The following is a 26,266-nucleotide window of genomic DNA, read 5'->3' as shown; positions in this document are numbered from 1 at the left end:
CACATTCGGCCGTAGCTGCTGCTGCCACATTCCTGTTGATGCCACATTGCTGTCACATTCCTGTTACTGTTGTTTCCGTTGTTTATCTCGCGTTCTTGTTCGCTTATCTCCGTTTTGTCCCGCGCTCTGGTAGCAATGACAGGCAAGCAAGAGTTATCTAAACTTTTCGAAGAACTTAAACGCGAGTTGAAGAATGAATTTAGAGAACTGCGCGAATGCCTGGAAAGAGACTTAAGGAAAGAAATTAGAGAAATGAAGGGATTCTTGGAATTTGCGAACAAGAACTATGAGGAAATGAAAAGATCTGTGAGTGAGCTGAAAAATGAAAACTCTGATCTAAGGAACACAGTGGAGGGTCTGGAAAAGGACCGAGATGCCCTGCTCGCAAAACTCAAGGATCATGAAGTAAGGCTCATGCAAAATGACCAGCATACCAGGTGTTTCAACATAGAAATCAAACGTGTACCAACGAAGCCAAAAGAAAACACCCTGGATATAACCAGAAAACTTGCAGGTACACTCGATGTACCTTTCGAGGATTCTGATGTTGAAGTTTGCCACCGAGTTAGGACAAGCGGTAACGCTAATAGCCTTAATATTGTGGTGCAGTTCAGACACAGGGCCAAGCGCGATTCTTTCCTAGAGAAGGCAAGGAAAAAGCAGCTGACAACAGAAGATATTCAGCTGGAGCCCAGCACTCCGATTTATATCAATGAACACTTATCTCCTCCCTTGAAACGCTTGTTTGGAGCGGTGAACAGCAAAAAGAAGGAACTCGGCTGGAAATATGCCTGGTATCGTAATGGCAAGATTTTTGCCCGTAAATCAGACGGCAGCCCCATTGTCCCCATTTGCCATCTTGATGACTTGCAGAAGATGACGTAGGAACAACAGTTGGGTCCGTTTTTTTTTTCTGGTAGCTTCTTATCTAAAATATGGGTTATGTACCATCCGAGGTAAAGGATCTTATATCAGATAAGCAACCAGCAATGACATTTTTTCATCAAAATGTTCGATCGCTCGCAAATAAGACTGATGAACTTACCATGTTAATACACAGCTTCGGAATACCGATTACTGTCATAATGTTAACCGAAACGTGGTTAACGCCCATATCACAATTGTTCCAGCTATCTGGTTATCAGTCGTTCTTCTGTAGTCGACAGGATAAGCGAGGGGGCGGTGTAGCGCTTTTGCTCAAAGATAATATTTTTGCTGAACCAGTCGACGAGTTCACTGGTATAACTACCGATTATGAGGTACTGACACTACAAAGCCATACAAACTTGTTCTCTGTTGTGTACAGACCACCATCAGGTGATGCGACCCGCTTTCTTGCTTTCGTTGAAAAGCTTTTTAGTTATGCAACAGTAGAAAAAATGAATCTTGTTTTAGGTGGTGACGTCAATATAAACATGCTGTCATCTTCTCCGCTGCAAAATGATTTCCAGACTCTAATTACAACTTGCGGTTTTTCAAATACAATTTCTACAGCAACACGCATCACTGTTGACAGCGCCTCCTTATTAGATGTGTTCATATCAAATATAAATATTCATTCATTAGAGGCCGACGTTCTGTACACTGATATCAGTGACCATCTAGGCATTATTCTGCTAGTGAGTAAAATCAATCGTGTGACTCAAAAAACTAAGGAACCAGTCTACATTCAGTCAATTACGCCATCTAATCTGGAGGCTTTTCGCCATGCCATTGCTCAGCAAACTTGGGACAGTGTTTATTGTGCACAAGACAGCGACTCTGCATATTCCGCTTTTATTAATATTTTTAAACCGTTGTATGATACGCATTTTCCATGCAAAAAAATTACGAGGCCACCTAAAGCGCGGAAACCTTGGCTGACCCCTGAGCTTCTTGACATGATTAAACAAAAACATGTTTTATATGCCAAATTTGTGAAATCTAGGGATGAAGCCTTGCTTAAGGCGTTTAAGAAATACAGAAACAGTTTAACAAATAAACTTAGAACTGCCAAAGATGCTTATTTTTTAGGAATATTTAGTGACCCTGCTAATCAACGAAGTGATGTACTTTGGCGCAAATTGAATGCCTTGTTACAGCCTAACTCTTACTCAGCTATTCCTGATATATTGGAACATGATGGGCAACAAATTTCTGGAGACGCAGTACCAAATGCATTTAATGAAGTCTTTACTCTAGCACCGTAACAGGACGTTGAACAAACCCTAACTAACCACGCTCAGTTTCTACCAGTAAACAGGAATGGAGCATCGCTTTTCCTTGCTCCAACTACTTCTCCTGAAGTTTTTTCGTCTATTAGAGCTACAAGCAACAGCAAGTCACTAGACGCCGACGGTATCCAGATTCGCCCTATAAAGTATGTGCTCGATATAATAAGCCCTATTCTAGCCCATGTTTATAACTTAATATTATCAACAGGTGCCTTTCCTAAGAGAATGCAAATTACCCGCGTTGTTCCCGTTTTCAAGCGCGGTGATAAAACAGCATTAAATAATTATCGGCCTATATCAATAATTCCAGTATTTTCTAAGGGTATTGAGAAAATAATGCATGCGCGATTACTCTCATTCTTTAACCTCACCATTTGATTGCAGACTTTCAACATGGTTTTAGAAAGCACCGCTCTACGGAAACAGCCCTCCTGAGCCAAAAAGAAATAATTTTAGATGCATTCAGCCGGAAGCATATGGCACTAGGCATATACATAGATTTCTCTAAGGCTTTTGATTTAATTAATCATTCCATCCTTCTTAACAAATTAGAAATGTATGGTGTACGTGGAACCGCCCACTCGCTTATGACATCTTATCTGTCCCACAGATCACAGTTCGTAGATGCTAGTAACACAATATCTTCAAGGAAGCCAGTTATCACTGGTGTGCCGCAAGGCAGCATTTTGGGCCCACTTTTATTTTTGATTTATATAAACGACATTGTACGCTGTACAGATAACGCTACATTCGTTTCGTATGCCGACGACACAACCGTTTTTATTACAGGCAACGTGGAAACAGATATAGAAATAAAGGCTAATAAGACGCTGTCTGACTTAGAGCGGTGGTCCGTGATAAACTGCTTAAAAATCAACCCTAAGAAAACAAAAGTTATCTTGTACGCGCCTAGAGGAAAGTTGTTGACAACTAATATGAATTTGTGTCTGGGCAGTGAGCAGTTAGAGATAGTGGATTGCGTTAATATCCTTGGGGTGCGTTTTACAAAGCACCTAACCTGGAATGAGCATGTTGATCATCTGCAATCTAAATTGTCATCTGCCATTGGTGTTATTGCTCGTCTGCGTCGCTTACTCCCGACCAAGGTAAAAATTATGCTGTACAATGCTCTGGTGGTATCTGTCATGCAGTACTGCGTCATGGTGTGGGGTACAACTGGTGTGACAAACTTGCACAAACTACATTTGCTACAAAAAAGAGTTGTGCGTTACATAGCTGATGTCCATTATACGCACTCCACAAAATCACTTTTTTATAAATATGAAATTCTTCCTGTATTTTGTTTTTACAATTATAGGTTGATGTTGTGCTACAAAGATTTCGTAAAATTTGACATTGATGATACAATTCATCTGGCAAAACTTCGGGAAAATACAAATATTCTACAGACCCGACATAAAGAAATGTGGTTCGTACCTACCCCAAGAACCTCTTATGATGAGCAATCTTTATCCTATACATTACCTTCGCTTTTAAACCTATTAGACCGACAAAATATTGATCCCTCCAGAAACCGAAACTCTCGCATTAAACGTTTTTGTCAACTTATTTATTTGCAAGACTAGACATTGCCTTCTCCTAATTTTGTTTTCCACTGTTATTTATGAGTGTTGATTATTTCTTGCCGTCTTGTTTCACTCTGTATTACCCGTTACATTGTGATGTTTTTTTTTTCATTTCTTGTGTATGACTGGCTGTCATCTTGCTGTTATGCCAACTTACAAGGGGTCGGGACCTCGTCAAGCTGTCCAAGCTTTTAGTCCTGTACTCCTCCTTCTTTAAGGAAATAAAATGATTGATTGATAAGAAGGCGCGGCCTCTGTTGCTTAAAAGTTGACGTGGGCCTCCATGACGAGGGATAAAACGGCGAAGTATGAAATTGACGACCTCCTGCGCTGTAGCATTTGGTAAGGCAGCAGTCTCCGCATAACGGGTGAAGTGGTCTACCGCAACGATTATCCACCTGTTGCCGGTAGGAGTCAATGGAAGTGGCCCGTAGAGATCTATGCCCACGCGATCAAAGGGTCGGGATGGGCATTGTAAAGGCTGGAGCTCACCGGTGGAGTTGTGCGGTGGCGCTTTGCGGTGTTGGCACTCATGACAAGAGCCGACGAACTTTCGAACGAAATTGTACATCACCCGCCAGTAATAGCGGTGTCGAAGTCTTTCGTAAGTCTTGAACACTCCCGCGTGGCTACACTGAGGGTCGACGTGGAACGAAGAGCAGAGCTCTGACCGCAATATTCTCGGAATAACGAATAACCAGGTGCGTCCCTCTGGGGCATAGCTGCGTCGATATAGTAGCTGGTTTCGAATCGCAAAATGAGGAACTTGGCGCCGAAGCGTACGTGACGCCGGCACTTTCGACGGATCCGAGAGAAGGTCGAGCAGAGATGCAGTCCAGGGATCATTACGCTGTGCAGCAGCGATAGTGTCAACGTCCAGAGAGGATAATGTGCACTCGCAGGAGGAGTCGTGACTGGCCTTCGGGGGATGCGGCGATCGGGACAGCGCGTCAGCGTCGGAGTGCTTTCGCCCGGAACGGTAAACCACGCAGTTGTCATATTCTTGGATTCGCAATGCCCAGCGGGCAAGGCGGCCCGATGGATCTTTGAGCGTCGACAGCCAACATAGTGCGTGGTGGTCGGTCACTACGTCAAACGATCGGCCGTATAAATATGGGCGAAACTTGCCAAGCGCCCACACAATGGCCAAACACTCCTTTTCTGTAACGCTGTAATTAGTCTCCGCCTTGGTTAACGTGCGACTCGCGTATGCGACGATCGACGTATTCTGTGTGGCTAGGTTGACGCTGTGCCAACACAGCGCCAAGGCCTACACCGCTTGCATCGCTATGGATTTCGTTCGGCACTTGACGGTCAAAATGGCGAAGAATGGGTGGCGTCGTGAGAAGACGGCGCAAGGTGCAGACCATGATGACAGATCTCTAGTGCCACCAAGGAGTTGCGTGAGAGGCGATACAATTGACGCGAAGTTTCGAACAAATCGCCGGAAGTAAGAGTAGAGGCTGATAAAACTGCGTAGCTCTTTCATAGTGGTAGGTTTTGGGAACGCAGTAACAGCACGTAGCTTCTCGGGATCCGGGCGAATGCCCTCCTTTGACACGACATGGCCTAATATTGTGAGTTTACGAACAGCAAATCGACACTTCTTCAGGTTAATTTGCAACCCGGCGTTGGTCAAGCAAGTGAGTACGTGCTGGAGGCGAAGCAGGTGCGTTGCGAAATCAGGGGCGAGCACCACAATGTCTTGAAGATAGCAAAGACAGATTTTTCATTTGAGGCCACGCAGAACATTATCCATCATTCTTTCGAACGTAGCAGGTGCGTTGCAAAGTCCGAAAGGCATAACGGTGAATTCATACAAGCAGTCTGGTGTAACAAAGGCAGTTTTCGGGCGATCGGCCTCTGCCATCGGAACCTGCCAGTAGCCTGACCACAAATCCAGCGAAGAAAAGAACTCGGCTCCCTGTAAGCAGTCCAGAGCATCATCGATGCGTGGTAATGGGTAGACGTTCTTCAGCGTAATCTTGTTCAATCGTCGAAAATCAGCACAGAAGCGGATGGAACCGTCTGTTTTTGTGACGAGGACCACGGGAGAGGCCCATGGGCTTTGGGAAGGTTGAATGACGCCTCGACGGAGCATGTCATCGAGCTGGTCTGCAATGACGCGACGTTCCGTAGCGGACACGTGATATGGTCTTTGTAGGAGAGGTGAGTGGGAGCCAGTGTCGATGTAATGCTCGACCGTCAATGCACGGCCAAGAGATGTTTGCGCAACGTCGAAAGAACGGCGGAAGTGCTGAAGGATTGCGATAAGTTGAGAAGAAGGCGAGCTGAACACACCAGTCCATGTTGAGTCGGGTACGGAGAGGGCACTCAGTTCAGGGACGGCAGTAGAAGGCACTTCGTCGAGGACGGAGGCAATTCGTGTTGAATCGACCGACTCGACGTAACCAAGGCATTAGCGGCGGAGCAGTGATAGCGGCGTTGAAAGATGATTGTAAATGGGCATTGTGCTGACACCGGCGGCAAGGTCAAGAGCTGCAAAGGGCAAAAGAAGCGTTTTTCGGGTAACAAAGTGATGAGAGCACAGGCTGCTGGAAGCGACGCACGGGCACAGTGCGAGGGGCCATTGCAGCAACCATAGCATAAGTGACTGGCGTAGTCATGACATCCTGCTGGTGAACAGCCGGCAGCGCTTCCGCGACCTCTTCATGGATCACGTTACGGAGATGAGACGGCAAAGTGCTGGCAGACTCCTGAGTGACGGACACCAGAGAAAGCTGTCGTGCGACTTCTTCGCGCACGAAATCCTTGATTTGTGGTATCTGAGAGGCTTGTTCTGTGCCGGTGGTCAGGCTGCAGAGTGACGCTGCATTTGGTGGGGGATGTCGCCTTTTCAGAGCTCGCTGCTTGCGTAATTCGTCATAGCTCTGGCACAAGCTGATGACGTCGCCAACAGTGCGCGGGTCCTTGGCCAGAAGCATCTGGAACGCGTCATCATCGATTCCCTTCATGACGTGCTTGATCTTTTCCGCTTCCGTCATGGCAGCGTTCGCGCGCCTGCACAAATCTAGAACGTCTTCTATATAGCTGATGAAGGTCTCACCCGTGTCCTGTGCGCGTGTATGCAAACGCTGCTCGGCTCGGAGTTTCTTGACGGCGGGTCAGTCAAATACTTCTGTAATCGACGTCTTGAACGCCGACCACGTTCGGATATCCCTCTCATGATTTCTGAACCAGAGACCAGCCATGCCCGCGAGGTAGAATGATACGTAAGCCAGTTTGTCCGAGTCATTTCATTTGTTGTGAACGCCCACCCGTTCGTAGCCACTCTTGAACGTCGTTGTCGTCGGTTCCGCTGAAGATGGGAGGCTCCCGCTGGCGAACGGTGCCAGCGCAAGGGACGGGTGGCGATGGAAGAGTCTGCTGGTCGGCGTCCGGCACGGCAGAGGGTAGCGTCCGAGAACGGAGTTCCAGGATGGTAGAGTGGAACGTTACCCAGCACCTCCACCACTTATAAAGGAGATTTATTGGGGTTCGTAGCGACCGCCGGTTCTAGGATGCACAGAGCAGTTCCCGAGCTCGAGCCTCTGCCGCGCGCTTGATGCTGCCGATGCTGCTGACTCTGTGCGCACGTTCGTTCTCTTCCTTACAATATATATAAACTAAAAAAAATGGTGCGATTTGCAGAAAATAGAGTACCAATGACAGGAAATTAAGCAGGACAAGATTAAGCGAAGTATGCAGTGAATGCATGAATGCAGTGAATGAGTCTTTCCATGGCCTTGTGTGTAGTACATGGGACTATTATGCCCGTAGACTCTGGTTCAGATCCAACTATTGGAGAAGCACTTTTAATGCGTAAGCATTTTAGGGCTACTTTCCTCGGAAATCTGTCCGTGCGTCCGTCCGTCCGTCCATCCGTCTGTAACGTGCGACAACATGCGCTCCGTAGGTATACGTGGGGCTCTAATGGGTATATATGAGAGTGGGTGTATAATGGGTGTATATTTATGGTTATGACTATATATAGTGAGTGCTGAAGAGGTATTAAGAGTAAATAATGTTATTAGACTAATAAGATTTATTGTATACGATGAAATTACCCAATCGTAATGATGATTAACTGAGGTTAATTAATAATAGGAAGGCGAAGGCTAACTAATTTAGGTTATATTAATTATACTAATCAATTGTAAAAAATTGTAATTAAGTACGTCTAATCAAGATTGGTTAAGGATACCTAAGATAAAACCTAATTTTGATCAACATTGAATTGAATAAAATCAATCAAGATTAATTGAGGGTAATTAAGACGGCATAAGTCTAATAAACAATTAAGATAATTAACCTTGATTAATTTATTAGGTCATATTTATTAACAAAAATAAACCGACCAAACGTGGCCGTCATACGACCAGAAGCTCGGATACACCAGAGACGTGTGTTTGGAAATAATGAGCGACTGGAAATAACGCGTATACGCACCATCTGACAAGTCCCACTAGGGAATTTATGCAGTGACCTTTTTTAAAGCCGAGCCGCTGCTGCTGCAGCCGCCACCGTCGTCATTGTTTTGCCGAATAGCTCATAAGTCGACAGCACACATATAATGAGTTGCCTTAAACCTATAGTCCTCTGAAGATACCCTTAAAGACGCTCTCAATTCTTTGCATAAATACGCAATGAAGCAACAAACTCCAGCTAAATATACATCTTCACTGCAGCAAATAAGCGCCTTCGAGTGCGTCATTCCTTTATTTAAGCGCACAGATTTCTTTAGCTCTTTCTCCGTTCTCGTGATCGGGGGAGCAAGCGGCCCCAATCGCACGCACATTTCTCTTCGGCCAACGCCAACATGACTCCTTGAGGCGCATCGGTATCCTCTCGCGCAAACAGTAGCCGCAGCACTGTCAACAATTCAGGCGCCATTCTGCGTGGCAAAACATTCTGAGTGCCATGAGACGCTCGTCTTCCTTCTGGCTTTGATCACCGTGATAGGCGCGCAAAATATTGAAAATTTATTGGAGAGTGTTAAAATAGGGGCCCCAAAAGTTTGGGGACTCAATGAGCGCTGCAGGTGTTAGCGTTGGGGCACGCAGGAGTAAAGAGATGTAGAATAGGGCTTCGCGTTTGAGGATGGCGTCTTTTTCTTGGACGCCACTACGGCGTCCAAGAAAAACTATTAGAAATAGTTAAATATAATATATAACATTTTATGATAAGAAGGGGAATTTTGACTTTCATGTTCTCGTGTTTAATTAAAATTTAGAGGTTATTCTATTAGCATGCAGCAAGCAATTAGTTGCGCTTAGTTTTGCGTAACCAACTTTACGTGCCTTCACCAGCCAAGCTAAGCCGTGTTAGGCCTACGAGCCATAAGATCGACAGTCTAATTCGAAATCAGCGGGGTCTAATCAATGAATCTTCATAACACACGCTAGTTGAGAGAAAGCGATAACCGCAGTCACTTCTCCTAGCTTGCGAACTTCTCGCGTTGCCACGAATCGAGCCCAGCTTGGTGCAGGCATGTACCAAGGGGGCACCCCCCTCCGAAATTAAGTAAAGTCCCTTAAACTTCGTAAAGTAGTACCACGCTTTGAAGAATGCCTCCTTCTCCTCGCGCGCTGAGGCCGAGGCCGACGCCGCGTCGCTATTGGCCTAATAGCATCACGTGGGCCCTCGCCCCGTGCATCAGCGCCATTTTTGCTCGAGAAGCGTCTACGGAGTGGCGAGGAGTGCATGTTGGCCCCGTTGCTACGCTCGAGCAGTGTAGGCGGCGCCATGGTCGAGGAGGGACCGTGAAAGAGAGGAAAAACGAGGAGGAGTGAAGGCGGACGAGGAGAGTGTCGCTATTTTACGAAGTATAAGGGGCTTTAAAATTAAGCGGCATAACCCCTCTCTCACCGCTCCCGCTACCACTCCTCACATACATTCCCGAAGCGCTGCCAAATCAATGTTGAGACTTGACAGCTATTCGGCGGTCAACAATTTGCCGCCTTTTTTACTCCTTTTGTATGGCGGTAGTTATCGGCATCTCTTGGGCAGTGAAGGCCAGTTTCATTATTGATTCGGTGCCCGCGCGATTGACATGAGATGCGTTCAGTTCCCACCATCTATATTCAACGGTCACACGCATCGCTGTGGCTTCGTTAGTTCAACCTTCTTTGTTATGACTGATCCAGGGAGCTGGAATGGGATTCTGTTCGTGATCAGCTGGTCTGTATGCTTGTGGAACGAGTTGCGGCCGGAGAAAACGCCAGTTGGCGTTTAACTTTTCCTTTTGCTTCATTATTTTCTCGAGTGACGGCTCGCCGCGACGCTGGCATATCCTGGGAATCGTATACCTGCGATTTTTGTTAGATAAGGTGGAAAATAAAATAATGCGAAACAGCGCCCATCATCAAACCCTGCAAGAACCCTTAAACACATAAGCAATATGTCTGTCACCCGTTACCTCGTCTGGTTTTTACCTAATTGTACAGCACTTTTCGCGCAAAATTGGCAACTGGAAACAAGAGCCGCAAGGATTTGAGAAATTGAGCGATCTACGAAGGGAGAGAGCCTAGGCAACAGCCAGACAGGAATGAAAAGCGAAAATTAACAAATTTAACCGTTGTTTATGAAAATTTGTGTGGATCATAATCTTTTTATTTAAAAAGGAAGTAGAGAAAACGCCACCGGAAGTGGAGAACAATTCCGTGTGTTTTGAACAACGCTTCTACAGTTATCAATCAAGCCGCGTGACGTATCCACTACTCTGCTGTGCTTATGTAAGTGTTTTTGTAACCTACCGTGGTGGGCGCAGATGCGGCTACAACCGCAGCGTCCTGCGCTCTACGCGGTTGTATGGGACTGGCGGCCACGCATCATTATGCAAATTCCCAAATGACAATACGGGTAGGTTATGGCACGTAACTTGCTAGAGCAGTAAACGAGGGATCCAAAAGAACTATGACTGTTTCGCAAATATACATTTATAATTCCCCCAGAGCGAATTAAAAAAAAAAACACTACTATACTCGGATACAACTTAAATCTGCCGTGAAGCCCCGCCCGCGCCCTCATAACCGCCAGCCACCGTTCCTCCGCGAGTCTGCAAATAATTCGTATACTTCAAACTTTTCCTTTTGCCCAAATAAGGCGGTAACCACAAAAAAATTATTAGCGCGTAATTTTGTACGTTTTCCCTCACCTATTATAGTGCAATGGCGAAAGCCTCACTTTTATTGAACTGAAATAAAATGCTTGCTTCTCTGCAACTATTTATTGCCAAGTTTCACTTCAGTCGGCAGTAAAGTTTGGGGAGTAATACAGCTTCAGCACTGAAATGTACTGTGCCCCCCCCCGAACCAATAAATGCCCCCATCGAAAAAAAAAAAATCCTGGGTACGTGGTGCTAGGTTAGAGCCGTCGCTTCGAAGGGTGCCGCTAGGTTTGTCGACGCAAATCTTTTGGTGCAGGTTTTGGGGCTACCGCTAAATCAGTGAAATAGCGTCTCGCGCATGCGCAGTAGCTTCGACGCTATTTCTTTGGAGCCCCAGACGTTTGGAGACACATTCTAAAACTCTCTATTTTGTCTGTGAAAAACATCCACTCATCTGAAAATTCTCTTTGGCGCAAATAAAAATGCTTCAGATTTTTCAATTTTCATATGGTTAGCGAATTAAGTACACCGTTTTTTCGTAATTAGTAATATCTAGTTAACTTACGCAAACTGTGCACGTGAACCGACGATCAAAGTGAGAGCCAGGAGAAGCGTAGCCCAGAACGCCATGGTGAGGCCTCTCTTGCAGTGAAATGGCAGGAGGAGCCGCCGTAACTGCTGGGAGCTAACGTCTTTCTGCTGTTATAGTGCATTTCTTATCGGCGTCTGCAACACAAGCGCTATACACCAACGTTGCGGTAGAGTCGCAGAGGCGGCTGCACTCAAAACCGCTGGTGCTTCTTTCTTGAGTTTTTTGAAACCGTATCGGTTCTGAGCCTCACAGTTGTTTTCGCTTTAGTTTCAAAGAAAAAAAAACTTGCATTCGTCGTCGCAATGTATGTTAGACTTTCACGCCTTGTCTAAAGTGGCAACAACGAATCTCAACTTTAAGGATAAGACCAGTCATTTTTAGATCAGTACATGAGTTGTATGGTTGAACTGTGCCCGCCGACAAATCTTATTTGTTGTAGTATTTAGGCCATATGTGCAGAAAGCGGTAAGCTTGGTCTGTGCCAGGCTTCGTAAAGCTGTGGCCCCTATGTTGTACCTCTGCAAACTAGGTGGCAGGACATTGCCACAATAATACGCATTGGTGACTTTTACCGGCAAGCGAGTGCCATTCCACTTTCTGTAACCAGGAGATTAGAGACTTCTTGTGGAGCCCTCATGTCTCTTTAGTAGAAAACAGCTGCCGTCACCACTCAGCGTATCAAGGTTCTGGGAGAAAAAACAACAACTCGAAAATGATGAAGCGAGGTTCTCACTGGTTGCATTCGTTTGTCATCGTGCGCTTTGACAGCGACGACTAATGGTAGTTTCGGTTGGTCCCTATCGCGCTCTGACTCGGATTGCAACGATGCGGAGCCCGAACTTTATCGGAACCAAAGAAAGTATAACCAAGCCGAATGTGCTGCCGCTTGCCATAGAAATCGAACACCGCAAGAGCAAACAGTTAAACTCGCCACGGTGGCTTAGCGGCTATGGTGCTCCGTTGCTAAGCACGAGGCTGCGGGATCAAATCTCCGCCGCGGCGGCCGTATTTCGATGGGGGCGGAATGCGAAAACGCCCATGTTCCGTACTTTGGGGACACATTAAAGATCTCTCGGTGGTGAAAATTAATCCGGAGTCCCCCACTACCGCGTGCCTCATAATCAAATAGTGGTTTTGGCACATAAAACCCAGAATTAAGTTAAAGTCGAACTGGTCAGCGCTTCTTTTGTTGTAAACAAACAAGGCGTGCATGGTCAGAAGCACCACGCCGACCGACGCCACGCCAACAACGGCAGCTTCAGGAGCCACGTGACCGGAATCCGGCCAGATTTGTGTAGCGCTCCCAGATTGAAGGTGAGAGCGGCTCCTAGCGCACTGATCTGGTGCGTGGCGCTCTGTAAAAACCAGCCGAATGTGTTTCGAGCGTTATAAGAGATCCAGTCGAATTTACCATAAGTGATCTGTCTAAACAAAACTAATTTTGTCTTAAGTACCTGCTCATACGGTCCCCATCCGCCTTCATGCAGCCCTCCTGCGAGTACAGTAAGGCTGCGGGAATTCTGCAGGACGATGTCTGCTTATGGCACGTGATTATCATCACCCGTCAATATTTTTGCCACATACACGTGCACAAACAGAGAGATGCTTAGCAGCGTATGCTCACGCTGTGACAGAAGCCTTCGTAGTTCAGTGCGACGGGCAGCAGAATATTCATGCCCTGGTCTACATATCTAAGCAAAGCAGATGCACGTGACTTTTTTCGCGAAAAGGCACAAGACCTGTCCAGGTCGCGATCTTTAGAGCCGACGTGGGGCCAGCGCACTGTGCGTCTGTGTAATCTTGCTTCCGACCCGTGCCACGCTGACGCGTGCGGCGAGTATAAGAACGCACGCGTTGTGCTTGTTGTCAAGTGTTTTCCATGATAACCAAACCCTGGATTCGCATGTGCTGTAGTGTACAAGTCGCAGCGGTTGAAGTGAAAGCCATCGGGCTTTTCTGTTTTTTTTGGCCTTCTCGCCAGTTCAACAGATTGTCCTAACTTTTAGCCTGTGTTTTACAGAGTGAGACATATGACACTATAAAGATTTCTTCCGCTCAGTTATACTTTTTTTTCTTATCATCAACCGTTCTCGAGAGTCCAATTCCGGTTATGACGTAAGCGGAGCACCGCTCATACCACTGGCAAAGTGCGAAGAGCGAATGAAAATTTTAGAATATGCCGAGCCCCTCTTATAGAGATGTTCCAGCTGCACTAACGGCCATTGCACTAATGTGCTCCCTCATTTCATCACTGTAGTCGTAGTAGGTTCCGTTTAATCACTGTTATCAAGTCAAAGTACCGAAGATAAAATAATTCACCGACAATTACGATGCCCTGTCATGTGAAATTTCAGCGCAGCTCTTCAGGTCTTTTGAATTCCACCGGTTGCGTCGTTCATTGTTTAGAAAGAAAGCGCGAGCAGTGGAACGCGTGTCTCGCGCGGAGTGCATTCTGGTGTTCATTCTCTAGCGGTGGCGGCACGGGCGAAGTAGCGCATGCGATGTGGTTGTAAAACAAAAGTTGTAGATCGACAAAGCGGATACTCCTATCTGTTGGCATTTAGAAGGTCCCATCAAGGCGACCAAGACATTCGTAAATTGTGCTTGTAACACCTTAACATTCTTTTTGAAAACACTGAGGAGTGCAGGCAAGCAACAAAAGGAAGTCATCCACGTATAGGAACGCTATGTAGACTGAGGTTCCCTTGAACCTCCCTGCCAAGACTCTGTCTAGTTTTCCAAGATACAGGTTACTCAGGATGGGAGCCAAACAAGACCAGATACATACGCCTTGCTTCTGTAAAAATGGCATATTATTCCACAGGATAAACGTTGGTCAGGTATTTCTTTAGCAAGGCTAATGAACGCTGAACAGAAGTTGTGGCTTCATTTCAAAACCGCGCTGCGCTAAATTGGTCAATGTTTTCTTCAACGCAGGTTAACAGGTCAGATTGAGGAATAGAATATAAAGGTCTTTTAGTCTTTTATGTCAGCGGAGAATGCGTACGACTTCTTGTAAGCATGCGCTTTTACAAATTCCAAAACTTGGTTCTAACTCTTCGCCGGGAAGGGGCCATTATTTTTTTGCGCGAAGACGCACAAAAGTAACGTCCCCTTCAGGGTAATCGCGTCTGAGAAAGGAACGTGGCATAATGGATTAGCCGCTTACCTGCTAAAAACACTAAATCTTCTCGACATTAATGACCCCTTCCTTGTGAAGTGTTCAGCCCAAGTTTTAGAATTCGTAAAAGTGCAGGCTGACAAAGAGGCTGAACACATTCTGCGCTGACATAAAACACCTTTATTATTCTGTTCCTTAATCTTACCTATGACGGGCGTCGGAAAAGTACAATCAACTGCATTAGCTTTCGTACCAAGGAAGCCGCAGAAAAGTTAAAATTTGATAAAGCTTTACTGTTGAATTCGAAATTTTTGTGGAGAATGTAGTCGTTTTACGGTAAAGCGTCTCCTGCGCACCTCTCGATTCGAGGGCTCATGCATTGGCTGCGACAAAATTTCGGTTTCTGTTGCATTCCCATGTCCGAAAACATTTCAGTGGGGGTTGCCCAAGGATATTGCGCATCAACAACACCCTCACGCCCATACGCTTGGCTTTGTTATTCGCATGCGCCTGCAGCATTGTTAGGATGGGGGGGTCAATTCCATCGCTCGCAATCAGTTGTCAAGATTGGAGTCGGGCATGAATTTTGAAGGTAGGTGGCCCATGCCGTCGTCCAACTTATCCACGCTGAGGACGTTGTTGAAGGGAAGGACTGCTTTTCATCGAGAACGAGGATAATGGGTTTATTTACAGTATCTACATCAGGATGTTGCAGTTCATCAGTATAGCATGACTGCAAGAGAACGTGCCTCAGTCTAGCATGACTGAGAGAGAAAAAAGTACTGAGCAGCCGCACAACAGCGGTTTATAAACACTCGGTCCTCCCTCGATCCCAAGGTAATGGGAAAACGTTCGACCAGGAGACGAGCCGCTTTTTGCGAGAGCGATTACACACGCACACTCACACACTCACACACACACTTCTTTGCGCAAGGTTCACGGTCCTCAACCGACGTCAGATGGACTTCGTAGAACTCGGGGCTTACTTCAAGAACGGTGCGTGGGAAGGGGCCTTCGCAGACGTTCCCTCGGGACCTCCCTGACTCATAGCAGATCAAGTGGGCGGTGGCGGGTTCATGCACAAAGCCTGCTTCCTCGAACTCATCTCGGCAATTCCACGATGGAGAGTCGAGGACGCGCGTGTTCTGCACACAGTCGACTAAGTAAAACCGTGGCTGGAGGGTGACGGTTGCGTTTGTAGAACAGTTGACGCCGCTGTCGCAACTGGCTGGCAGAACTTGCACCTCAGCCGGCCGTTCTTAACAGCATGCGGACGCCCCTAATAAAGGGACACTAAACGGGAACACCAAATCAGTTTACACCGGGTTAAGTATTTTTTTCTAACTATTTTCATTGATGTGACACAATGACAAATTTAGGTACTAGAGAAAGCGAAGGCCAAAGTTCGTACTGAATTTAGTGCCGAAACCTCGGCGCAGGTATGTCACTGTGACGTCATCGACTCAAGTATTTTATGGTATTTGGGCCACTTGGAGGCAGCAGAAGGTTTTGCAATATTCAACGTTGAGTCTTTGGATTCTTTAGAAATTAGAATTCAATATAGTCTTAGTATATCAATGAACAGTTTTCTACTCCTTTAGTAAACGCTGTTAAATGATCTGGCGTCTCAGCGAAGCTGCAGCAGAGACATTATGGCGGTGTCGCCACGTGCCTTTCGTTGTTGTGTTTTTTCTGGCTTACCGAGCCTCCTGTCACAGTAGGAGAAGACGTTTTATTATTTCAGAAGCGTGATTTACGAATGCAGTTTAACATAATGTTCATTTGTAATGTGCCTTTAACACCTCTCCAGATGATAGCAGACCGTCTCGCCGAGAGAGTAAAATTCTTGAGGTGTGACTTCACCTCATCGACGGGTGAGCAAGAGCAAACGTCAGTATCATTTGCTTCATGCTCGTGAGACGGCGAGGTAGAGCCACGTCACTCATGTACATCTGTTAGGGGCATATGGCTGTTGTACGTTTTGTTATTTCACTTACAGTATTCTGGGTGAAATTAGATTTATGCTGTGTTTAACTTATGTTACTTTATGACTATCATGAACAGCAGCACATAACCAATGACACAAGCTGGCGTCAAAGACGTTTGTTGAAGAGCGGCAAATGCAGTGCTGGGCAGTATCGAAGATACGTGCATCTTAGATACTATCTTAGATGCTCTTTGGGTATCTTGAATCTCTATCATGATACCTCTGGCAAGACGTGTATCAGTATCTATATTTTCGATACATGAACGAATGTATCGTGTATCTTAAGGCACAAGATACTGCTATCGCAACATCACCCTGCCAAACTAGAAACGTCGTTGAACTCCCCTTCTCAAGCTGATACTGCTGCCACTACCTGAATAAAATTAAGGCAGCGTCATTCGTTTATCTTTCCACCCTAACTTTCCAGCGTGGAGAGGCGATGAAGTCTGCGCGCCTTTATTCGTGGAGCAGAGTACCGTGGTGGTGCTCGCGCCGTCTCGACAAAAACAAGCGCGCGAACGTCTGCGCGCAGCCCACCTTTTGTTTTCTTGTTTTTGTTTCTTTTGTTGCGCCGGTGCCATGACACTTGCTTGTAGCCACCGTACTGTGCTGCGTATCCCAATGCGTGCGGCGTCTTTCACGCAAATTCTGATGTCTCTATAGAGTGGTTATCGAAGTTTCTCTTGCACGGTGCTTTGTTACGAAGTCGGGAGAATGCAAGAATGGGGTTGCCTTGCGTTTACTGGCTTTCATACACCAGGGATTTAAAGGATCTCGTGGATGTAGGTTTGACTGTCTTGAACCAAAGCATGTATTGTGCTGCTTCCGGGAAACTTGTGCATAAAGCGGCTATTTTGTGCACCGCATTGTTGCTCGCAAGCACCAAAAGCACTTTTTTTTACTACATAACTTTTACTACAACTAACTAACTAACTTTTACTACATACCCCATCTCTGGGGCCTTTGAGGTATAATAAATAAATAAATAAATAAATAAATAAATAATAATTCTGCGAAATATGAATAAGCTGCGACAGCTGCATATTATGGATGGACTAGAGGGTGTTTATACGTGAGGAAAGTTTGATCTGCTCGATTATTATAGTTAACGCGCTCCAAACATAAGCCGGCTATTCTTTCGACACTCAGTGCCAAAATTAGGCAGACGTTGCTAAGAAATGAAGTGTTAAAACCGTCAACTTTGGTTTAAATAAACCATGTGCTGACCTTGTTAGAGTTAGGATCGGTGCGATTGCGTTCTGACGATTCTGTTAACGCTGCTTATTAGGACCTAGTCACACAGATAACCGAGCTAGCACTTGCTCTTTCAAATAGTCGTGACCAACGGGCGTAAATTATTGTTGACTTCAGGGGAACGCCAGGTAGCGTCGAGGAGTGAAGACGTGTTTACGCCGGCTCCGCGAACAACCAAGGATTCTGGTGGTTTTTCTGGCACAATGATCTGCGAAAGTGCTAAAATCGATTTTCGGAAGTGACAAGGACCCGGTGGACACAATTGTCTGTGCCTGTGAGTGGATTTTTAGTGATTTTACGGCTAAAAAACTGTGACCGGAGCACAACGCCGCGCTAAGCCTCACCTCGGCTTCGGCATGGCCACGGCCGTGGTCGGCGTCGACGGGCAGCCCCAAGCCAGCGGCGGCTCCCAGAGAAGCGGCGACATGGAAGTGACTGTGGAAGGCAACGAAAAGGATCCTAAGGGACCCGACAACGAAGGATGGTTCACCGTTTTGGCGAAAAGGAGGCAGAAGACCGTGCCAGCTGGCGCGGAGACGACGCTCGGACGCTCGGCGGACGCTCGGCGCGACGCGCTCAAGAAGGGAGCAGGGAAGAAGGAAGCGGAGCTATCGGTAGCATCGAACCTACCGAGACTGCCTGCCACGGGCTGGAAAGGGACTCTACGACTACGAGAAGGCCTCTCGGTGCTTCAGAAGGCACCGGAAGTCAGCCTCGGAAGAGCAGTGCGAGAAAGCGCGGGCGTCAGCCTACAAGAAGCCAAGGGAGACCGCTTCGTGATAAACACCAAACAAGGTACGATCATCTACCACACATTATCTATGGAAAATGCTAAAAGAATAAGCAAGATAGATAAGATCAGAATCGGAGATAAGGACTACGGGGTCGTCACGTACGTGAACGCACCGGAAAGCTGTGGGCGTGGAGTTATTCACGGCATAGAGGAAATGTACTCCGATAAAGAAGTCCTAAGCAACCTCAACGAGGACGAAGACAACCCGACAATTCTAGAAGCAAGAAGAATGGGCAAAACCAGAACTTTCCTCCTAACTTTTGACGACGAGGAAGTTCCACGCAAGGTTTTCTTCATGGGCGCTATTCTACGGTGCTTCCTATACAAGAAGAGGTACGAAGTATGCTACAAGTGTGGAGGACTCGGGCATAGATCAGACGTGTGTGACAATGACGAACCGAGGTGTAGAGGCTGTGGGGTAACCAGACCACAAGAAGGACATCAATGCGAACCGCAGTGCCAGCTCTGCGGCAAAAACCACGTCACCGGGGATAAGAAGTGCAGGAATTTATTCCGCACCCCGTACATCGTGAAGAAGAGACAATGGGAGCAAAAACAAGCGGCCGAGGAGGCGAACCAAGAGGAACTTCGTAAAAGCAGGCCAAGCGAGAGATCGAGCAGCATGACCAGGAGCCGTTCGGAGTCCTTCCCGTGGCTACAGACGCCGCAACACCACACACAACAGAAGGAAACAAGTAACAAGGTGAGCTGGTCAGACAAAGTCTCCCAGGATTCAGACAAGGATAGAGAAAACCAGGAGCGAAAAGCGCTTATTAAGCGGCAGGAAGAGCAAATTAGGATACTGATTGACGATAGGAAAAAGGAGAGAGAAGAATTTTTAAAGATAATCGAGGAGATGAAAAAAGAGAAGGGTGGAAACAGTAAGACACAGGAAGAGAGTGTAGGGGACAAAGAGCCCAAAACAGATCGGCCCCCGCTCAAAAAGAAGAGAACGGGAGAGACAGAGTCAGACAGTAAGATGGACAAAGTTACTCAGGATATTACTCCGATGAACGGAGCTATGATGCAATTCATGGAGCAAACTCGAGCGGAATTTGAAAAACGCGACATCGCCCTCAAAGCAGAATTTGACAAACGCGATTTCGCTTTAAAAGCTGAATTCGATTGGTTTAGAACACAATTAATTAACATTCAAAATGCATTGGCAAAATAACACGATCTGGCAGTGGAATTGTAGGGGCTTCCTGAAAAAGCGAGCAGTCCTACAAACATTCCTAACATCGATAAACCAGACGTCATTGCGTTGCAAGAGTGTGGGAAAAATGCAAAATTGGCCGGCTACACAGCCTACACTGGGCAAGGAGATAACCGACAGACAGCTATTTTAGTTAAAAGAAACTTAGCAGCAGTCTTACACGAGACTGACACAAATAATATTGATCACGTCCTAATTGAACTAGTACCGAGGAAAAGAAAAGATAGGAGCCTATGCGTTCTCAACGTATACAGCTCTCCTAAGCAAAAAAAGAGTTGTGGCTTCGATCAGCTCATCGAAAGGTCCAAAAATACTGCAGGCAACAGCCCCGTAGTCATAGTCGGAGACTTTAACGCGCAACACACGGCTTGGGGGTACAAAACCTCGAAACCAAAAGGCAGGGAATTATGGGATACTATCTCCAAGCATGGACTAACCCTACTAACAGATCCTCAAATTCCGACGAGAAAAGGAAATAGAGTTTCCAGGGACACCACACCGGACCTTACTCTCATAGGGGGACACATAACCGCACGATGGTGTAACATGGGAGAGGACTTGGGGAGCGACCACAGAATTATAGAGACGGTGGTAGAACACGGCATACCAACTCCCAAACCAAAGCAGATCGAAGCAGTAAATTGGAACCTCTTTGGGGAGAAATGTGCCGAAAACGAGGAGCTCAAGGATGTAGGCAGTTGGAGCAAAGCACTCTTGGAAGCGGTTGAAGAGGCCACCGAGAAGGTGGAGGCAGATGAAACGCAAGAGGTAGTAGACCGGAAACTGGTCAGATTATGGAGGAAAAAAGAAGCAGCTAGAGCAAACATTGAAAGAGAATAGAAGCAATAGAAACATTAGGAGGGCATTAGCGCAACTGAACGGAGAGATTGAAGAATACGCACTCGAACTCACGAAACGAAATTGGAATAGCATATGTGAACAGATGGATCACAAAATTGGTAAATCAAATGCATGGCAACTATTGAGGCACCTACTTGATCCCCAAAGCAGCAAATCAGAGACGCATAGAAACATGCAGAAATTAGTGTATAAATACGAAGGCAGTAACAGACAATTGTTCGCTGAAGTTAAGGATAGATATCTTAAATGTGGTCCGCAACAAACACTGCCGGACTACAAAGGGGAAGAGAACCCCCTCTTGGACAGCCCCGTCACCGTAGGAGAGGTCAGGGCCGAGCTGAATCGACTAAGAACGAAAACAGCTGCAGGACCGGACAGAATCAGCAATCGGATGTTGAGGAACCTCGATGACAAGTCAGTAGTAAACCTAACAAATTTTATGCAAAAGTGTTGGGACAAGGGTAAAATCCCCAAAGAATGGAAGGAGGCTAAATTAGTCCTAATTCCAAAACCGGGGAAAAAGCTCAGTCTCGAAAACCTCAGACCAATATCCCTCACGTCATGCGTCGGGAAACTAATGGAACACGTGATACAATCTAGAATTAGCAGATACTTGGAAGACCAAGACATGTACCCTGACACAATGATAGGCTTCAGAGCACACCTATCTGCGTGCGATGTCATGCTACAGCTTAAAGAGCAAATTATCGACCACCAAACGAAGGACACGAAAGCCATCGTTGGCTTAGACGTGGCCAAAGCATTTGACAACGTAGACCACAAGGCAATCTTAGAACAATTGAATAGCCTAAACGTAGGGAGACGTACCTACGAGTACATAAAGGACTTTCTAACTTACAGAACAGTAACGGTCAGTTTAGGCGGTAACGAGGAGAAAGGGATAGAGCTCAGCAATAAGGGGACACCGCAGGGCTCTGTGCTTTCACCCACTCTCTTTAACATAGTAATGATGGGACTCCCGCACAAACTTAAGGACTTACGGGGTCTAGAACATACGATCTATGCGGACGACATAACCCTATGGATAAATAGAGGAAGTGACGCCTACATAAAAGAAACGCTGCAAAAGGCCATCAATAGAATTGAAGAGCACTTAGAAAAAGCCGGACTTAAATGTTCAGCTACGAAGTCGGAGGCTCTCTTCATCAGTCCACAGAAAATGCGAAAGAAAATTCCTAACCACGGGATAAAACTCACGGTTAATGGGGACGCAATTCCAAACGTAAAAGCTATACTAGTGCTAGGCATGCACATTCAGGACAATCTAAGAAATACGGAAACGATTAGAAAGCTTGAAATGAGCGTAAGCCAAACTTGTCGACTCCTCAGAAGAATCGCCAACAAGAAGGCAGGCATGAGGGAGGCTAACCTATTAAGGATAGTACAGTCCTTCGCGATCAGCAAGATCACATACGCAACGCCGTACCTTAAACTAACAAGGGCCGAGAAAAACAAAATAGAAATCCTCATCAGGAAAGGAGTTAAAACAGCCCTAAACCTTCCACCATGCACCTCTACGCACAGGATATTAAACATGGGCATTTACAACACCCTAGAAGAGTTGATCGAAGCCACACTAGTCTCCCAGCAACAGAGACTAATGAGAAGCAGAGGTGGTCTGAGACTTCTAGAGAAACTAGGATACAAAACTAGCAACAAAGTAAGAAACACGGGAGCCATTCCGTCGCAAATCAGAGATAGGATACGCATACCACCACTCCCGAAGAATATGCATCCCAGTCACCATCAGGATAGGAGGAAAGACAGGGTTAAAGCACTACAAAAATCACCAGAAAAAAAGCAAGGGGTTTTCTACACGGATGCAGCAGAATAAGAAAGCAGACCAGGTTTTGTCTCAGTGACGACACAGGCTAACGGTGACAACTCAAAGAGCTGCAGTACCTCGCAAAACAGAGTGGAGGTTGCAGAGGAGGTGGCTATAGCCCTAGCTTTGACTCAAAAAGGGGAGGAGGGAGGGAGGGAAAACTTTTGAGTCTTTCCAGTGTTTCGCGGTTACGAGGTCTCCGTCGTCTTCATCTTCTTGGCGCTGGCGACTGGAGACTTCTCTTCAGCAAGGGTGGGCCCCTATTCCAAGGCTCCACTGAGTCGCGCTGCATCGCTCGCGTGCTGCACTAGGGCCCTTTGGGCCGTGAGCTCGCTGCTGGTGAGCCGACTCTCCCATTGCTCCGCACTCGGGTGTTCGTGTTTGTGGAATGCTTTGTTGCGTTCGCACTCCCAGGTGATGTGGTAGAGTGTAGGTTTGGCACCGCACCAAGGGCAGGTGGCCCTGTATTGTGTCGGAAACATCTTATTGAGCACGTGTAAGTTGGGGAAGGAGTTTGTCTGTAGTCTGCGCCAGCTGGTCGCTTCCTCCTTTGAGAGGTCTTTGTGTGGTGGCGGATATCTAATTCTAGTTCCTCTATGTAAGTTCAGGGTCTCTGCGTATCCCCCCTCGCAAGCCTGTAGGTGGGTCTCCGGGGCATTCGACCACCCAGCTCGGAACGCTTCACCTCGAGCTAGGCTGTCTGCCCTTTCGTTCCCCACTATGCCTGCGTGACCCGGGATCCAGATTAGTTTGTGTCGGGGCTTTTCCTTCTCGGCGGAGGTGGCTCCGCTGAGTATTCTGAGGGCAGTTTTGCTGATTCTGCCTCTCGTGTAGTTTCTGCACACCTCTTTTGAGTCCGTCAGTATGTTGAGAGATCGGCCTGTTCTATAACCTTCCGCTGCCGCCAGCGCTACGGCAATCTCCTCGGCCTCCGCTGTGCCAGCGACCTTTGCTGTGGCATACGTGATCGGGTTTCCTTCCCTATTAACCACTACCGTCGCGGCCACGCGTTCTCTTCCGTATGGATATACGGCGGCGTCCGTGTATACTGTATTGTCTAGCTGGGCTAGCGTTCTCTCAACATATTCGGCCCTAGCTTTTCGCCTGTTTTCGTGTAAGTTGGGATCCATATTTTTTGGCAGTGGTCCCACATTAATGGTTTTTCTGAGGTGGTCCGGTACGTCCGCGTATCTGTCTGTCAGTCCGCTCGTATCCCGGCCCAACCTCCACAGGAGCCCTCGTCCCGTAGGGTTGCCTCTGAGTCTCGCGGTTTGCGTACCCAGCAGAGCCTCGGCGAGCTCGCTGAAGGTGTTGCTGATGCCCAGCTGGAGCAACTTCTCGTTCGACGTGTTTCTCGGTAGACACAGAGCCGTCTTGTACGCCTTCCTGAGGATGGTGTCTGCTTGCTCTCTTTCTGCCTTGGTCGTCACGTGGTACGGCAGGGAGTACGTGACTCGGCTGACAATTAGGCTGTTGACTAGCTTCAGAGTGTCTTCTTCTTTCATTCCGTATCTCTTTTGGGACACCCTATTGATCATGCGGCCCACCTGTTCCGCCGCCTTGCTCAGCAGGCTAATGGTGTGGCTGCACTTCCGGCTGCCTTGTAGCCACATGCCCAGGATCCTAATCATGTTCTTCTCCGGGATGTTGTGTCCCTCGAGGGTCACCTCCAGTGTCGCTTGCGTTGGGTGCTTGCCGACCCTGAGGACCTCCGACTTCTCCGTGGAGCATCGCAGTCCCCTTTCTCTGGTGTAGTTTTCCACGCAGGTCGCCGCTTCCTGCAGTTTTTCTTGCTTCTCTCCGAGGGATCCTTGGGTGACCCAGATTGTGACGTCGTCGGCGTATATCGCGTGCTGGATGCCTCGGATCTCCTTAAGTTTTCTTGCCAGGCCAATCATTGCCACGTTGAAGAGGACGGGCGATATGACAGATCTTTGGGGTGTGCCCTTGCACGGCGTGGGGAAGACCTTGCTTCTCAGCTCGCCCAGCCCCACCGTCGCCGTTCTGTTGCTCAGGAAGTCCCTGACGTAATCGTGCACTCTCTTCCCGCAGTTGGTGTTGTTGATGCCCTCCATGATGGCCGCGTGGCTCACGTTGTCGAAGGCCCCCTTGATGTCGAGGGCCATGACGACGTTTTCGCCCGTTTTCGGCATCGTCTCGAGCACTTCCTCCTTGAGTTGGAGCAGCACGTCTTGTGTTGAGAGGTTGGCTCTGAAACTGTACATGCTGTCCGGGTACCATTGCTCGTTTTCCAAGTGCGACTGGATTCTCTTCGTGATCACTTTCTCGAACAGCTTGCCCAGGCACGACGTTAGGGATATCGGCCTGAGATTTTCTATTTGGAGTTTCTTCCCTGGCTTCTGAATCATTACAACGACGGAGTGTTTCCACTCCGCCGGAACTCTTCCTTTTTGCCAGAGCTTGTTCAGGTAGGCCGTCAGTTGGTCGATGGCCTCGTCGCCGACATTTCTGATTAGCGAGTTCCGGATTTTGTCCGCCCCCGCCGCCGTGTTCTTGGTGGCCGATCTTATCGCCTCGACGACCTCTTCTCTCATGATGGGTCGGTCCGTAGTAGGGTTTTCTTCGCCGCGGTATTCTTCCTTGTAGCTCTCGACCTGCTCTTCGCCGTAGCATTTGACCCGGACTTCCTCAAGGGTCAAAATCATAGTGTCAGATTCCAAAACAGCCATCAGGAATTATACCGCAGCGAGAATCTCTAAAGAGGCGCTCAACATATTGGAGAAAGGACCAATTCCAGAAGAATTAGTAAACCTTATATGGACTCCTGCCCACGAAGGCTTGCCCGGCAACGAGAAAGCGCACGCATTGGCCCGAGAGCTTATTTAACGGTACACCAATACAGCCTCTCCAGCCAGGGAGCCCCTACAAAAAGAAGAAGGCATAAACACTTACAGCGAAATTCTCGCTTATTATAGAATGGGAAGGAAAACACTGCCAGAGGCGCATAAGAAACTAAGTAAGCAAGAAGAAATAACATGGAGGCAACTGCAAGCGGGGGTGATCTGCAACCCCTACATACTGAAGAGATGGCACGATAACATTGAAAACATGAACTGCAAACACTGCGGGGCAAAGGCGGACATGATCCACATAATATGGACATGTCCTAGATAGAGTAAACCAGACAGAGATAGACAATCCTGGGAGACTTTAATGACCAGCTCGAAGGAAGATGATCAAAGAGAAGTCATCCGCATGGCCCTGGACACCGCTGAGCTCCAAGGAGCATCAGCCAGCTGAAAAGGGAGGAGCAATCCGAAGAGACAGGAAGACTCCTGACTCTTCGGGGCTCTTTTTGCGGGTGCAAATAAGCGTTATTTCTCTCTCTCTCTCTCTTGTTGACTTCAAACAATTACGAGCCTTTCGTTCGCCTGCTTCAACACATTTGTGCGATCCTTTAGCGGCAAAAGAACGAACCAGTTACACCTCTGGCCCGGGCCAAGAGGAATGGGCAAGACGCAATAAATGCCGATTACCCGACAAAAATGCAAGCGGGAAGTGTGCCGACGCGTTACGCCGAATTTAGTAGCGACCACGCGCGCCGCGCGGAGCAAACGAGCAAACTTCCCTGGTGCGCGAGGAGAAATTGCGCTACCTTTTAATTTGCTGAGCTACCACATTTACGTAACGTCCTGTGACGAGAAGGCAAAAAAAAGAAAGAAAAATAC

General features: G+C 47.3%; 1 protein-coding gene across 1 annotated transcript in view; it reads right to left on the bottom strand.

Annotated features, from left to right (window-relative positions):
- The window catches only part of LOC135903031 (lysosomal aspartic protease-like), a 43,210-nt gene extending 31,593 nt beyond the window's left edge, over positions 1–11,617 (bottom strand). Inside the window, exon 1 of the mRNA XM_065433403.2 lies at positions 11,473–11,617. Within this exon, the coding sequence (XP_065289475.1) occupies positions 11,473–11,537 (65 nt within the window). The 5' untranslated portion in view covers positions 11,538–11,617. The remainder of the gene's footprint in view (positions 1–11,472) is intronic.
- Between the last annotated feature and the right edge of the window lie 14,649 nt (positions 11,618–26,266).

Source organism: Dermacentor albipictus, chromosome 1 (assembly GCF_038994185.2).
Source record: "Dermacentor albipictus isolate Rhodes 1998 colony chromosome 1, USDA_Dalb.pri_finalv2, whole genome shotgun sequence".
NCBI classification, from domain to species: Eukaryota; Metazoa; Arthropoda; class Arachnida; order Ixodida; family Ixodidae; genus Dermacentor; species Dermacentor albipictus.
Note: the sequence above shows the minus strand (reverse complement) of the source record. Positions and strands in the feature narration are given on the sequence as shown.